Source organism: Mobula hypostoma, chromosome 1 (assembly GCF_963921235.1).
Source record: "Mobula hypostoma chromosome 1, sMobHyp1.1, whole genome shotgun sequence".
Classification (NCBI taxonomy): Eukaryota; Metazoa; Chordata; class Chondrichthyes; order Myliobatiformes; family Myliobatidae; genus Mobula; species Mobula hypostoma.
Genome location: NC_086097.1, coordinates 166,550,780 through 166,566,231, shown reverse-complemented (window position 1 = coordinate 166,566,231; position 15,452 = coordinate 166,550,780). Strand labels below are relative to the sequence as shown.

At 41.8% G+C, this 15,452-nt stretch overlaps 1 protein-coding gene across 2 annotated transcripts in view; it reads right to left on the bottom strand.

Annotated features, from left to right (window-relative positions):
* The window catches only part of napgb (N-ethylmaleimide-sensitive factor attachment protein, gamma b), an 80,691-nt gene that overhangs the window by 22,865 nt on the left and 42,374 nt on the right, over positions 1-15,452 (bottom strand). For both annotated transcript variants that reach the window (XM_063059298.1, XM_063059288.1), the window contains exons 2-4: positions 15,044-15,111; positions 10,335-10,419; positions 8,067-8,084 (exon numbers count right to left, since the gene is read on the bottom strand). In XM_063059298.1, coding sequence (XP_062915368.1) covers positions 8,067-8,084; positions 10,335-10,419; positions 15,044-15,111 — 171 coding nt within the window. The remainder of the gene's footprint in view (positions 1-8,066; positions 8,085-10,334; positions 10,420-15,043; positions 15,112-15,452) is intronic.

Below are 15,452 nucleotides of genomic sequence, written 5' to 3'. Positions count from 1 at the left end.
ATCCCTTTATTCCCACTCTCTGCTTCCTGCCAATCAACCAAAGCCCTATCCACGTATGTATGTCACTTTCCCGTAATTCCATGGGCTCGCATCTTGTTAAGCAGCCTCGTGTGGCACCTTGTCAAAGGCCTTCTAAAAATCCAAATATACAAAATCTTGCATCTCCCTTGTCTAGCCTACTTATAATTTCCTCAAAAAATTGTAATAGGTTTGTCAGGCAGGAATTTCCTTTAAGGAAACCATGCTGAGTTCTGCCTATCTTGTCATATGCCTCCAGGTACTCCGTAACCTCATCCTTGACAATTGACTCCAACAACTTCCCAACCACCGATGTCAAGCTAACAGGTCTATAATTTCCTTTTTGCTTCCTTGCCCCCTTCTTAAATAGCGGAGTGACACTTGCAATCTTCCAGTCCTCCGGAACCATGCCAGAATCTATTGACTTTTGAAAGATCATCGCTAATGCCTCCGCAATCTCCACAGCTACTTCCTTCAGAACACGAGGGTGCATTCCATCTGGTCCAGGAGTTTTAACTACCATAAGACTATTCAGCTTCCTGAGTACTTTCTCTGTTGTAATTGTGACTGTGCACACTTCTCTTCCCTGCCACCCTTGAGCGTCCGGTATACTGCTGATGTCTTCCTCAGTGAAGACTGATGCAAAATACTCGTTCAGTTCCTCCACCATCTCATCTCCCATTACAGTTTCTCCAGCATCATTTTCTATCAGTCCTATATCTACTCCCACTTGTCTTTTACTCTTTATGTACTTGAAAAAGCTTTTAGTATCCTCTTTGATATTATTTGCTAGCTTCCTTTCATAGTTCATCTTTTCTCTCTTAATGACCTTCTTAGTTTCCTTTTGTAAGCTTTTAAAAGCTTCCCAATCCTCTGTCTTCCCACTAATTTTTGCTTCCTTGTATGCTCTTTCCTTTGCTTTAAAACTTTGGCTTTGACTTCTCTTGTCAGCTACGTTTGCATCCGTTTTCCATTTGAAAATTTCTTCTTTTTTGGAATATACCTGTCTTGCACCTCCCTCACTTTTCGCATAAATTCCAGTGACTGCTGCTCTGCCGTCCTTCCCGCGAGTGTCCCTTTCCAGTCAACTTTAGCCTTTCACCCTGCTCTCAAGTTTACCTGGTCCATTTCCGACACCTCCCTCCCCTTTCTTGATCTTTCTGTCTCTATCTCTGGAGACAGCTAATCTACTGATGTCTACTATAAGCCTATGGACTCTCACAGCTAGCTGGACTATTCTTCTTCCCACCCTGTCTCTTGCAAAAATGCCATCCCCTTCTCGCAATTCCTCCGTCTCTGCCGCATCTGCTCTCAGGATGAGGCTTTTCATTCCAGGACGAGGGAGATGTCCTCCTTTTTAAAAGAGGCTTCCCTTCCTTCACCATCAACTCTTCTCTAAAATGCATCTCTCCCATTTCACGTGTATCTGCTCTCACCCCATCCTCCCGCCACCCCACTAGGAATAGGGTTCCCCTTGTCCTTACCCACCACCCCACCAGCCTCCGGATCCAACATATAATTCTCCACCTCCAACAAGATCCCACCACTACGCACATCTTTCCCTCCCCCACTCTCTCTGCTTTCTGCAGGGATCGCTTCCTACGCGACTCCCTTGTCCATTCGTCCCCCCCATCCCTTCCCACCAATCTCCCTCCCAGCACTTCTCCTTGTAAGCGGAACAAGTGCTACACATGCCCTTACACTTCCTCCCTCACCACCATTCAGGGCCCCAGACAGTCCTTCCAAGGGAGGTGACACTTCACCTGTGAGTCGGCTGGGGTGATATACTGCGTCAGGTGCTCCCGCTGCAGCCTTCTATATATTGGCGAGACCCGATGCAGACTGGGAGACCGCTTTCCTGAACACCTACACTCTGTCCGCCAGAGAAAGCAGGATCTCCCAGTGGCCACATATTCTATGTCCCATTCCCATTCTGATATGTCAATCCACGGCCTCCTCTACTGTCAAGATGAAGCCATACTCAGGTTGAAGGTACAACACCTTATATTACGTCTGGGTAGCCTCCAACCTGATGGCATGAATATTGACTTCTCTAACTTCCGTTAATGCCCCTCCTCCCCTTCACACCCCATCCCTTATTTATTTATTTAATATGTTTTTTATTCTTCCCCCCCCCTTTTCTTCTCTCTCTTTTCTCCCTCTGTCCCTCTCACTCTAACCCCTTGCCTGCTCTCCACTCTCCGGGCTCCCTTCCCCCTTTCTCTCTCTCCCCAGGCTTCCATGTCCCATGATCCTCTCCCTTCTACAGTCTGGTATCCCTTTTGCCAATCAACCTTCCAGCTCTTAGATCCACCCCTCCCCTCCTGTCTTCTATCATTTCGGATCTCCCCCTCCTACTTTCAAATCTGTTACTATCTCTTCTTTCAGTTAGTCCTGACAAAGGGTCCCGGCCCAAAACGTCGACTGTTCCTCTTCCTATAGATGCTGCCTAGCCTGCCGCGTTCACCAGCATTTTTTGTGTGTGTTGAATGTTAATTCCCTATTCAGTTCTTGTGCTAATTATTGATTTGTCAACTTACCACCACCTCCTGCCCCCTGCTCGTACTCTGAGAGAACTATATTATCTTCTTTAACTAGAAAACTGTGGGATGGAGTGAACACAAGCCTACATAGTCATTGGATTGCAAAATAAAAATTAACAGTTACTTTGATTTGATTATGTGGCATAAATTTCAAAGTTTTCAGATAACATTAAAACCTAACTTAAAAGACAAGAAAGTCTTGAAGATTGGCTGGTTAAATACCAAAATGAAATTTAATTGAGAAGCATGAAGTGCTGTATTTTGGTACAAAGAATGAAGGCAAACAAAATAACTGAGCCCTGAAGGTTATGCAGGGACCTGGTGAGATAGTGGTTAGTAGGGCTAACAAGATTATGAGATCAGAGGCAGAGTACAAAAAGCAGCAAGATTATATCTTTGTAATACATTGACTGCAGCATAATATTTATTTCTGATCACACATATTGGAATATTCATGTATTTCCTGATAAGTTGAGAGATTCACTTGAGTGGTTCCATAAATGAGCTATGAGGTTAGGCTGGAGAAGTCACGGTTCTTCTCTTTGGAAGAAAGATTAGGGGAACAATTCACAGATGTGAATTAAACAGGTTTAAGCAAAATATAGAGAGAAGATTCAAATATCAATTTGATTCAAAAGGGGCCAACGTGGATCAAATGGCCTCCTCTGGGCTGAAAAGATTCTCTGATTTTCTTTTGAATTGTCAGAACTTACTGTTTCATTACGGCCAGTATTCAAACATGAGGTTAGGTGTTAATAACTGCCCTCAACATAAAGAGCATTTGACTTCAACTCATTGGGAATTGGAGAAAAACCATCATACTTAACAAAAAGAAACATGCCCACAGTTGTTGGAAACAAAAGTTCCTTAGAAAATGCACAAAAAAAAGAAAGCACAACAGCATCTCCACTGAGATTAAGACAAGAGGGACTCTTCACCCCCCTCACTCCATTCTAACCATTTATTTTAAAAAAACAGGAACACCACCGAGAGTATCCTGAGTGGCTGCATCACCACCTGGTATGGGAATTGCAAAGCATACAACAAGAACCTACAAAGGATTGCAACGACTGCTGAGAGGCTCATTGGGATGTTGTCCATCCATCAAATATTTATCAGGAGCACTGCTTACACAGGCCCTCAGCATTGTCAATGATCCTTCCCAGTCATCCAACCATCTCCATTTACCATCAAGCAGAATTAGATTAGATTAGATTCAATTTTATTGTCTCAGTACAGATACAAAGCCAATGAAATGCATCTGACTAGAAGTGCAAAATTTACAAAATAACTGAATAAAAAGTGCTACAGTATACAAATATAAAAGTACAGAGACAGTACAATATGGGTGCAATACTGCTTTGCGCTGTGATGTGAGGTTTAGCAGGGTCACAGCCTCAGGGAAGAAGCTCTTCCTGTGCCTGCTGGTGCGGGAGCGGAGGCTCCTGTAGTGCCTACCGGATGGAAGGAGAGTAAAAAGTCCATGGTTAGGGTGAGATGCATCCTTGATAATGCTTTACGCCCTGCCCAGGCAGCATTTATGGTACACGTTCTCAACGGTGGGCAATTGGGTGTCGATAATCCACTGGGCAGTTTTCACCACCTGCTGGAGTACTTTGCGGTCTGATATGGGACAATTGCCATACCACACTGAGATGCAGTTGGTGAGTATGCTCTCAATGGTACAGCAGTAAAAGTCCATCGGTAATCCTGGGACAGAGGTGAGCTTTCTTGATGCTCCACAGGAAATATAGGTGCTGTCGTGCCTTTTTGATCAGGATGGAGGAGTTTGACCATAAGACAAAGGAGCAGAAGTCAGCCATTCGGCCCATCGAGTCTGCTCAGCCATTTTATCATGAGCTGATCCATTCTCCCATTTAGTCCCACTCCCCCACCTTCTCACCATAACCTTTGGTGCCCTGGCTACTCAGATACCTATCAATCTCTGCCTTAAATACACCCAATGACACAATGAGTTCAGGGACCAGGTGAGATCATCGGAAATGTGGATACCAAGGAATTTAAAGCTTGATACACGCTCCACTACAGCTCCGTTGATGTAGATGGGGACATGAGTGTGGCTCCTAGCATGCCTGAAGTCCACAATAATCTCCTTAGTCTTCTGGACAGCAATAGGATAAGAAGTGTTAGGATAGGAAACACCTGCTTCCCAGAGGCTGTGAGTCTACTGAACTCCCTGCCACTATCCAGGTCTCATCATTTATGAAGCACTAGTAGCATTATATTGTTTTCTCTTTAACTTACGTCATAAATGCACCTTATTATTTGTGTGTTTGTGTGAGTTATATGAACTGTAGTGTGTACCTTGGTCCGGAGAAATGTTGCTTCATTTGGTGACGTACATGTATGTGGTTGAAAGTAAATAAACATGAATTTGCTTTGGACCAATCAATCTAGGAACTTTTCTGCCAACATAAACATCAGAAATGATAAAGCATTTGTTGATGATTACCCCACCTTTACCTCAATTCACAACACTTCAGATGACAAAGCACTCATGCCATTATTTGAGAGGACTAGAATATAAAAGCAAGGATATATTGCTGAATCTTTATAAGGCATTGATCAAACTGCACGGAGTACTGCGAGCAGTTCTGGGTCCCTTATCTAACAACAGATATGCTGGCATTGGAGAGGATGTGGAAGTGGCTCAGGAGAATTATCCCAGGAATGAAAGGTAAGCAGGGTGGGGGGGAGGGGAGGAAAGTCTCACTAAGACCTAATTGAATATTGAAAGCCCTAAGCAGAGTTTACATGAGGAGGATGTTTCCTGTACAGGGGGAATCTATGACTGGAGGGCACAGCCTCAGAAGGACACCCATTTAGAACAGAGATAAGGAGGAACTTCTTCAACCAGAGGGTGGTGAATCTGTGCAATTCATTGGCATAGATTGCTGTAGAGGCCAAGTCACTGGGTATATTTAATGCAGAGGTTGACAGGTTCTTTATTAGTAAGGGCATCAAAAGTTCCGGGGAGGAAGCAGGAGAATGAAATGGAGAAGGATAATAAAATCAACCCTGATGGAATGGCAGAGCAGATTCGATGGGCTGAATGGCCTAATTCTGCTCTGTGTCTTATTGCCAACTATGACAGGATTCCTAATTAGGCTACTCAACTGTAAAGCAAAGACAACAGAACAATCCACCACCTCACTTTGGCAATCAATGGTCACCAAAATCAAATCCCACAGCATTAACAGAGAGTCTAGGAGGTATTCAGCATCAATCTGAAACCTAACTAGGCCATTCACCCAAATATACAGTGGAATTAGAAAGTCTGTGAACCCTCTCTATTTCTGCATAAATATCACCTAAAATGTGATCAGATCTTCAGACAAGACCTAAAACTAGATAAAGAGAACCCACTTAAATAAATACCCACAAATAATTATACTTTTTCACTTATTTGAGAAAAATTATCCAATGTTACATGTATTTGTTGGGAAAAAGTAGGTGAACCTCTGGAGTAATACCTTCTATAAAAGCAATGTGGAGTCAGGTGTGCCAATCAATGAGATAAGATTGGAGGTGTGGGCTGTAGAGATGCCCCGCCCTATTAAAAAGACAGGCAAAGTCAGGTTACTGACAGAGCCTGCTCTTCTCAAGAAATATCCGTTTATGTTCACCACGCCTCAATCAAAACAACTTTCAGAGGACCTTAGAAGAATTGTAGAGATGCATCAAGCTAGAAAAGGCTACATAAGCACTTCTAAAGACCTGTGTTCATCAGAAATTGTCTCAAATGGAGGAAACTCAGTACTGTTGCTACTCTCCCTAGGAGTGGGCATCCCGCAAATATCACATGAACAGACCTGCAGAGATTTCTAGAATTTGCTAATGTCTCTGTTCATATGTCCACTACAAGAAAGACACTGAACAAGAATGGTGTTCATGGAAGGACACCACAGAGGAAAACCACTGCTCTCCAAAAAAAAACGTTGCTGGACATCTCAAGTTTACCAAAGACCACCTGGATGTTCTACAATGTTTCTGGGACAATGTGCTGTGGACAGATGAGAAAAATGTTGAACTTTTTAGCACTGCACATCAACACCAAAACCTCATCTTGACTGTGAAGCATGGTGGAAGGAGCATCATGGTTTGGGGCTGCTTTGCTGCCTCAGGGCCTGGACAGTTTACAATCGTTGAGGGAACAATGAATTCGATATTGTATCAAGACAATTTACAGGAGAATGTCAGGGTAGCAGTCTGTCACCTGAAGTTCAATAGAAGTTGGATAATGCAACAAGACAATGATCCAAAAGACAAGAGAAAATCAACAACAGAATGGTTTAAAAAGAAGAAAATTCGTGTCTGAGAAAAGGTCAAAGTCCTGACCTTAATCCTATAAAAATGTTGTGGAAAGACCTGAAGCAAGCAGTTCATGCAAGGAAGCCCACCAACATCCCAGAGTTGAAACAGTTTTGTAAGGAGGAATGGCCTAAACTTTCTCCAAGCCAATGTGCAGGACTGATCAACAGTTACCGGAAACGTTTGGTGGAAGTTATTGCCGTACGGGGGGCGGGGGGGGAGAGGGGTCACACCAGTTACTCAAAGGTTCACAAACATTTTCCAACAAATACATGTAATATTGAGTCATTTTTCTCAGTAAATAAATTTACAAGTATAATGTTTTATATTAGTTATTTAATTGGATTCTAGTTTTAGGACTTGGGTCTGATCTGATTACATTTTAGGTCATATTTATGCAGAAATGTAGAATATTCTACAGGGTTCACAAAATTTCTAGCACCACTGAAGAGGTTACAATAGCAGTCAGAAACTAGGTATTCTGTGGTGATACGATATCACCTGCAAGACAGTAATTAGAAATTTAACAAAATATTCTCCATGTCCCACAATGAATGCTGCTCCAAACAAAGCAGTTGTTTTCACCACCTTAAACATTCAGTCCTTGCATCAGTGGTACACACAGTGGCTTCAAGTCTACTATCTACTAGATGTGGCGCATGGCCAAGTGGTTAAGGCGTTGGGACTAGTGATCTGAAGGTCGCGAGCTCGAGCCTCAGCCGAGGTAGCGTGTTGTGTCCTTGAGCAAGGCACTTAACCACACATTGCTCCTGCACGATTATAGCCCAGCGGCAGTGGTTGGTGCAGTATGGACAAGACAGGACAGGATTACAGCAAACCTTAACATTATCTCCCAAACAAGAAAATTCTAACACCTGTAAAGTAAATGGATGCAGTAGAACACCGTAAGAGCATAAAACATAGGAGCATAATTGGGCCATTCGGCCTATTGAGTCTGCTCCACCATTTCATCATGGCTGATCCTTTTTCCCTCTCAACCCCATTTTTCTGCCCTCTTTCCATAATCTTCCAACGCCTCTAAGTTTAACTTGAAATCATTTGGAATGTGCTAGAAAGTACAAGTACTCCAACTTTGCCATGTAATTTAAAATTTAAATATAAGAAAGTAGTCACAATTCCAAGATACAATGAAAATAAGTGAAATTTACTTACTTTGCAGCGTGAAAGAAACTACAGTGAACAGACAGTTAAGGAAGACAAAGTATTGATAACAAAAGACATTACAGGTGTTCATTTGAGTTCATCAGTTCAATTTTTTTCATTATCTTATAAACCCTTTTAATTTATAGCACTTCACAAGTATTCTAACAGTATATTACAAATCTAAATTTTAACTGGCGCCCTGAAATGTATATTGTGAGTTTTAATAATGATCACAAGTCTGAAAATGATTCTGAGGCAAATCAAGATCTATGAGAAGGTGGTCCGAGAGACATGGGCCAAATGCAGGTAATGGGATCTGCTTCATGACTTTATTATTGTATCTTTAAGTTATCAGTCACCAATTCCTCTGCAAGATGAGAGATATGTGAGACAGTAGATCGTTTTGCTGAACACCTACGCTCTGTCCGCCAGAGAAAGCAGAATCTCTCAGTGGCCACACATTTTAATTCCACATCCCATTCCCATTCTGATATGTCTATCCACGGCCTCCTCTAATGTAAAGATGAACCCACACTCAGGTTGGAGGAACAACACCTTATATTCCGTCTGGGTAGCCTCCAACCTGATGGCATGAACATTGACTTCTCTAACTTCCACTAATGCCCCACCTCCCCCTCGTACCCCATCCGTTATTTATATACACACATTCTTTCTCTCTCTCTCTCTCCTTTTTCTCCCTCTGACTATAGCCCTTGCCCATCCTCTGGGTTTTTTCCCCACCTCCCCCTTTTCCTTCTCCCTAGGCCTCCTGTCCCATGATCCTCTCATATCCCTTTTGCCAATCACCTGTCCAGCTCTTGGCTCCATCCCTCCCCCTCCTGTCTTCTCCTATCATTTTGGATCTCCCTCTCCCCGTCCCACTTTCAAATCTCTTACTAGCTCTTCCTTCAGTGACGAAGGGTCTCGGCCCGAAACATCAACTGTACCTCTTCCTAGAGATGCTGCCTGGCCTGCTGCGTTCACCAGCAACTTTGATGTGTGTTGCTTGAATTTCTAGCATCTGCAGAATCCCTCGTGTTTAGGGTATAAGAGAGGAAGGATGTAAAAGGAACCCAAGGAGCAACTTCATCACAGAGGGTACTCTGAGTGTGGGGCTTTTCGTTTAGACAGGTTCTACAGTATTTCTGTTTCGTGGCTGCCTATAGGAAGACTAATCTCAGGGTTGTATTCAGTATACATATACTTTGAAACTGATAAAATTTGCTACCAGAGGAAGTGGTTGAGGCAGGCATGATACAACACTTAAAAGACATGGATAGGAAAAAGCTATGGATGAGTTGGCTTGAATGACCTGCTTCTGTGTTGCATTACTCTGACTCAGACTTGTGTTTTACTAAAGGTCTTTACAATAAAATACTAATTGCTTCTCTCTTCTGATTTCCAACAGGTTTTGCTTGTAATTCAGGTTTCCAGCATTTGCAGCATTTTGCTTCTGGTTATATGCTTAATTTACTGGAATGGACTGTCTTCCAATTCAAGGGCAAAGTACAATAACTGAGCAAAGTCTGACAAATCCAACTGAAAATCAGAGAAACGCCAAACGGTTCCAAATGGCATTGGCAATGTAAATAAAATGTCTCACCACCAAAAACCCCAAGGATGACCAACTAAAAACTAAATTTGAAACTTTATAAGTACAAAATCTAACCAACTACACTCAAAAACATATAATGAAGTAGTCTATTTCAGTGGAAATAGCGATCAAATATTTACATAATTCTTCTCTGCAGTTTTATATAAACATATGGAAAAATAGCAAGTCTAATGGCCTCTGAGGCTGATTCAGAACTTAGTAAGATCACAACTGATCTTCTAAGTCAACTCCAATTTTTCCTTCCTATCCCTCGATTCCTTAGAGCACAAAATTCTATTTACCCCAATTTTGACTACATTCAATAACAGAGTATCTACACTGTTCAGGACTACATAATTCTAAAAATGAAAATATTAATCTTCTCCCAAGAACAATCCCCTAGTTCTCCACCCAGAGGAAACTATCTCAGAAAAACATCTCACAAATCAACCCTCCCAAATACTTAACAGTGGAAAGGCAGGAGTCCCCTCACAAGATTTCAACTAGTTATGTACCAGACAAAAGAATCCATAACATCTTCTGACAACTTAACTTCTCATTGACTAAAACAGCCTCATAGCATGTTTGCAAGAATTAGTTTAAGATATGCTGGATAAAGAATCAAGAAGTGGTTTCCTTCAGAGAAGAACTGTCATTTATCTGATAACGTGATAAAAGGATACGCTCTGTTGTTCTGATGTGATTCGGCTTCTTTTAGGAAGGCATCCTTAGCTTGATCATACTGCTTTGCATTTTTAAATGCAATAGCTGTAGCAAAATAAATACAAGAGGGAGTTACATGCGAAAAAAAGAAAAGGATCCTACTTTATTTGGGTACCTTGTGGAGAGGAATAGGAATTTAAAAAAATATAGAAGCAAGTAATTTAATCCAGCCTCCCTCCCCCACCCAACACACACCACAGCAATACAAAACCCTGGAAAACAACCTCTCATGCATCTCAAATAGGACAAGAGTTTTAACTGACACAAAACAGGAATAATCTGAAGCAAAAGAATGAGCTTCTGGAGATACTCAATGTGCCAGACAGCATCTGTAATAGGAAATGGACAGTTGACATTTCAGGTCAAGAATGTTTATCTGGGCCAATGAAGTCTACGTGAAGGGTCTTGATGCAAGATGCCAACTGTCAATTTTCCTCTACACAGATTTTGGCTAACTAAAATTACTTCAGCAGCTAATCATAAACACAAGAGAGTCCATAGATGCTGGAAATCCAGAATAACACACACAAAATGCAGGAGGAACTCTGCAGGTCAGACAGCATCCATGGAAAGGAATAAACAGTTGACGTTTTGGGCCAAAACCTTTCATCAAGAGGGTCTCTACCCAAAATATTAACTGCTTAATCCTTTCCATAGATGCAGCCCACCTGCTGAGTTCCTTCAGCATTTTGTGTGTTACTCCTGCAGTTCATTATTTGCTCCAAGTTCCAGCATCTGCAGTCTCTTGTATTTCTGAACTGGGAGAAATTGATGCCAGCCAGTTCTCTGGGGTCAGGAAACATTGCCAATCTTAAGCAATCTCCCAGCCTCTTCTGAAGAATCTTCAGGATGGGAGGCAGCCAGCTTCTGAACTCTCTCATGTTTAATGATTTCACATTTATTTTTCAAGAGGCATCATGGTCTTCTTCACATTTTAATGTTTTTCAGCCTGTCTAGGAATAATTAGGAAAGCTACAGAATGTTACAGCTTATTGCAAGGGAAGAAATGAACAGAGATTATGCTTTAATTATATGGGTCAGGTACTCACTATTGGCCTCCATATTTAAGCAAGGATGTTATGTTGTATACCTACAATCTCAAATTATTAAGTGGCTTAATTCAAAAATATGCTACGTTGTGCTTTTCATCACAATATTTCCTTTCACATATTAACAATGTCATCTTAAAATGTCATGTGTGAAGCCAAGCAGAGCTGCAGAATGGATGATGCTAATGAGAGAGATAACGAGAGACAACGGAGAACCACTCAAAATGATGGGAGAGGGGAGAGGGGAGAGGGGAGAGGGGAGAGGGGAGAGGGGAGAGGGGAGAGGGGAGAGGGGAGAGGGGCACACACACACACACACACACACACACACACAATTCAGTATGTGGCGCCTGCCACAGACAGTTTGCTTTGAACCTGAACTGTTCACTAACAAATCCTGCTGAGACCATAGGAAGTGTGAAGTTTGATGGACAGGTGATACCCCATCAGGGGGAATAAAAATAGCGGGTTTGCAAAGGCACGGGACACACGCCACGAGACCCTGGAAAGAGCATTGTGCCCCACAGGTTGGTGGGAGTTTGGAGGACTGATTCGCGGGAATCGGTCAGAGGCTCACAGGGTGTAAAGGTACGATCGGTGGGAACCTGGTGTGTGTCCGCCCTTGCCTGGGTGCCGGGTTCACCGATCGCATCTGGAACGGAGGGGTCACAGTCGGTGACCACAGCGGAATCAGAAGGCATCGAAAGGTTTGTCTGAAACTAACTGTATCTCTCTCTCTCTCTCCCCTCCCCCCCCAACCCAGCGGTACAACAACAGCGATTACTTCGAACTACACTAGACCGAACTGAACTCTGTTTCACCTTAAGACTGATCATTTTACCCCTAGACTGCGATGGAGCTTGGTTGATTCCTATTACCCTATTTCTGTGTATATGTGTATACTATCATTGTTAACCTGTTACATTTATATCCTTGCAGTTAGTGTACTGTATTACTTATTTCTTTAATAAAACTTTATTAGTTCCTAGTAATCACAGACGCCAACCAGTGTTCCATTTCTGCTGGTTTGACAACCCAGTTATGGGGTATGTAACACAATGTCATCTTAAATTTACAAGAAAAATTTGCAGACTCAAACACCAACTTTAAGCTGAAGTATTAGCGGTCTAGGTCATTTAAATTTATGGAGAACCAGCATGGCATTATTGTCATTCAGAAATAAAATATATACGTCAATTAACTCTTCTGAAATACAAAAACAATGATGCAATCACAAAACCCTTAAATTGCAGTACGATTCTGTTTTCAGGCTTTATTACGGCATGTATAATCCAGCTAATAGATTTATCCTGAACAAAAAAAAGACCAGAAATCTAAAATAAGACAATTTTCACCATTTAATTAAATTAGTGTGGTTCTCAAGGAAATAAAACAGCTGAAGTAGGAATGGCCACCTAAGTTTAGGGTTCAACAATGCACTTTTGTTCACAGACAGAACTTCATTTTTAAAAAGTTCCTGCAACTAATTGTCAAAGAATGGTAGAACATTTTGTGCAAACTATACAAATTAGAAGAGGCGTAGCTTTTAGGTGAGGGGAAGTCGGGTTAAGTTTTTCACACAGAAAATGGTGAAATGGCCAACACAAGAGGGCACAGTTTTAAGGTGCTTAGATCTAAGTAGGTACAGAGGCGATGTCGGGGGTAATTTTTTTTTCTTACGCAGAGCATGGTGAGTGCATGGAATGGGCTGCCAGCAACGGTGGTGGTGGATACAGTGGGGTCTTTTAAGGGACTCTTAGATAGGTACATGGAGCTTAGAAAAATAGAGGGCTATATGATAGGGAAATTCTAGGCAGTTTCTAGAGTAGGTTACATGATCAGCACAACATTGTGGGCCGAAGGGCCTGTACTGTGTTGTAGATTTCTATGTTCTATGTAGATTAGTAACTACAAAGTAATACTTGTTTTATTACAACAAAATGATTTTCAATTCATAAGAACATAAGAAATAGGAGCAGGAGTAGGCCACCTGGCCCGACGAGCCTGCTCCGCCATTCAATAAAATATGGCTGTGGACTCATCTCCACCTACCTGCCTTTTCCCCATAACCCTTAATTCTAAACAATCCTTAATAGAAATGTTTTAACAGAATTGTCGATTTTAAATTGTTGACATCAGACCACTCTTTACATCAGCGGCACAGCAGTGGAAACTGCAGGGGTTTCAGACTCCTGGGAACACACATCTCACACAGACTTTCGTGGTTCCACACAATCAGGAAAACACACCACTGCCTCTACATTCTGAGGAGACTGAAGAGATCTATACTCGCTCATGTCATTCTATATATGGGCAATAGAGACCATCCTAACGTGCTACATCACTGCACAGTACGCAAACTGCTCTGTGACGGACAGGAAGGCTCTACAACGGACAGTCAAAACTATCCAACGCATCCCTAGCACCGGCCTACCCACCAGCAATGGCACATATACAGAAAGGTGCCGGAAAAGGGCCAGTAACCTTATGAAGGTCCCCACCAACCCAACATAGTCTGTTTGTCCCACTCTCATCAGGAAGCATCCACGCCAGCACCACCACACTCTAAAACAGTTACTTTCCCCAAGCAGTGAGGCTGATCAACACCTCCAGTCAATAACCCACCCTCCACATGCCCAACCACCACTAATGTATCATTTTCTGTTAGCCACTTTATGTTCTGATACTATCGTGCCTAGTGTCACTTTATGGACATACAATCAATTTGCTGGTGACCTTTTACCACTGCACCATAGAGAGCATCTTAACATACTGCATCCCTGTGTGGTATCTCAGTTGTACACCAGCTGATAGTAAAGCACTTCAGCGGGTTGTCTCTAGCACACAGAAGATCATCAGGACACAGCTCCCAGCCCTGGAGGACACCTATTGCTCATGCTGCCTAAGGAAAGCTACAAGCATCTGTAAGGACAATACATACCCATGCAATCATCTGTTTGAACTTCTTCCATCTGGCAGACGTTATAAGATTTTCTATACCCGCACTTCCAGACTGAAAAATAGCTTTTTCCTCAGAGCTATAATTGCTCTGAACCAATCGATCAAGCATCATCCATAAATTGTTATATTGCTACTTTTAATACTGGTTTTATGGCTGTCATGCATCTGAGTTGCACTTTTGTACTGCTGGACATTGCGTGTACTGGCTGGTTACTTGATTTTATTTATTGTTTATTTATTTTATTTGTTGTTTTATAGCATTGAGTACGAGAGTTGCAAACTCATTTTTGCTGTATTCGTACATGACAAATTGTACTATGCAATGACAATAAAGGTACTTCATTTCATTTATGCATACAAGCTATCTTGTATATTTATAGATTGTAGTTTTTTTATTATTGCGTTCTTTATCTTATTGGGATTTTTTTGTGCTACATTGTAACCAGGGTAACGATTATTTCTTTCTCCTTTACACTTGTGTACTGGAAATTATATTAAACTATCATGATCTCAACAATCAAGCATTTTAGATTTAAGTACATGTATTATTAGGAATAACAACATACAACTTTCATTGTAAAATAATTAAAAACACAAGTTTCTGATAAACTCAATCTGAAAACCCACGAATTACTGCTACAGTGGACACTTTTCCTTACCTGCCTTTCCATATTCAGATGCTGCACCATCATAATCAGGCTTCCATTTTAAAAAGCTGGTTTTCAGACTGGAATTAAAACAATCAATATTAAAAATTGCATTAATATATTTTCACAGGCTCAAAAACAAATTTGGATTAGACTAAATACATTACATTGAATAGACACGCTAGATACAATTCCATAAGACTACAAGACACAGAAGCAGGATTAGGCCATTCGGCCCATCGTGTCTGCTCTGCTATTCAATCATAGCTGATCCTTTTCTCGCCCCTCCTCAACCCCATTCCCCAGCCTTCTCCTCGTAATCTTTGATGCCGTGTCCAACCAAGAGCCTATCAATCTCTGCCTTAAATACACCCCATGACCTGGCTTCCACAGCTGCCTGTGGTAATGAATTCCACAAATT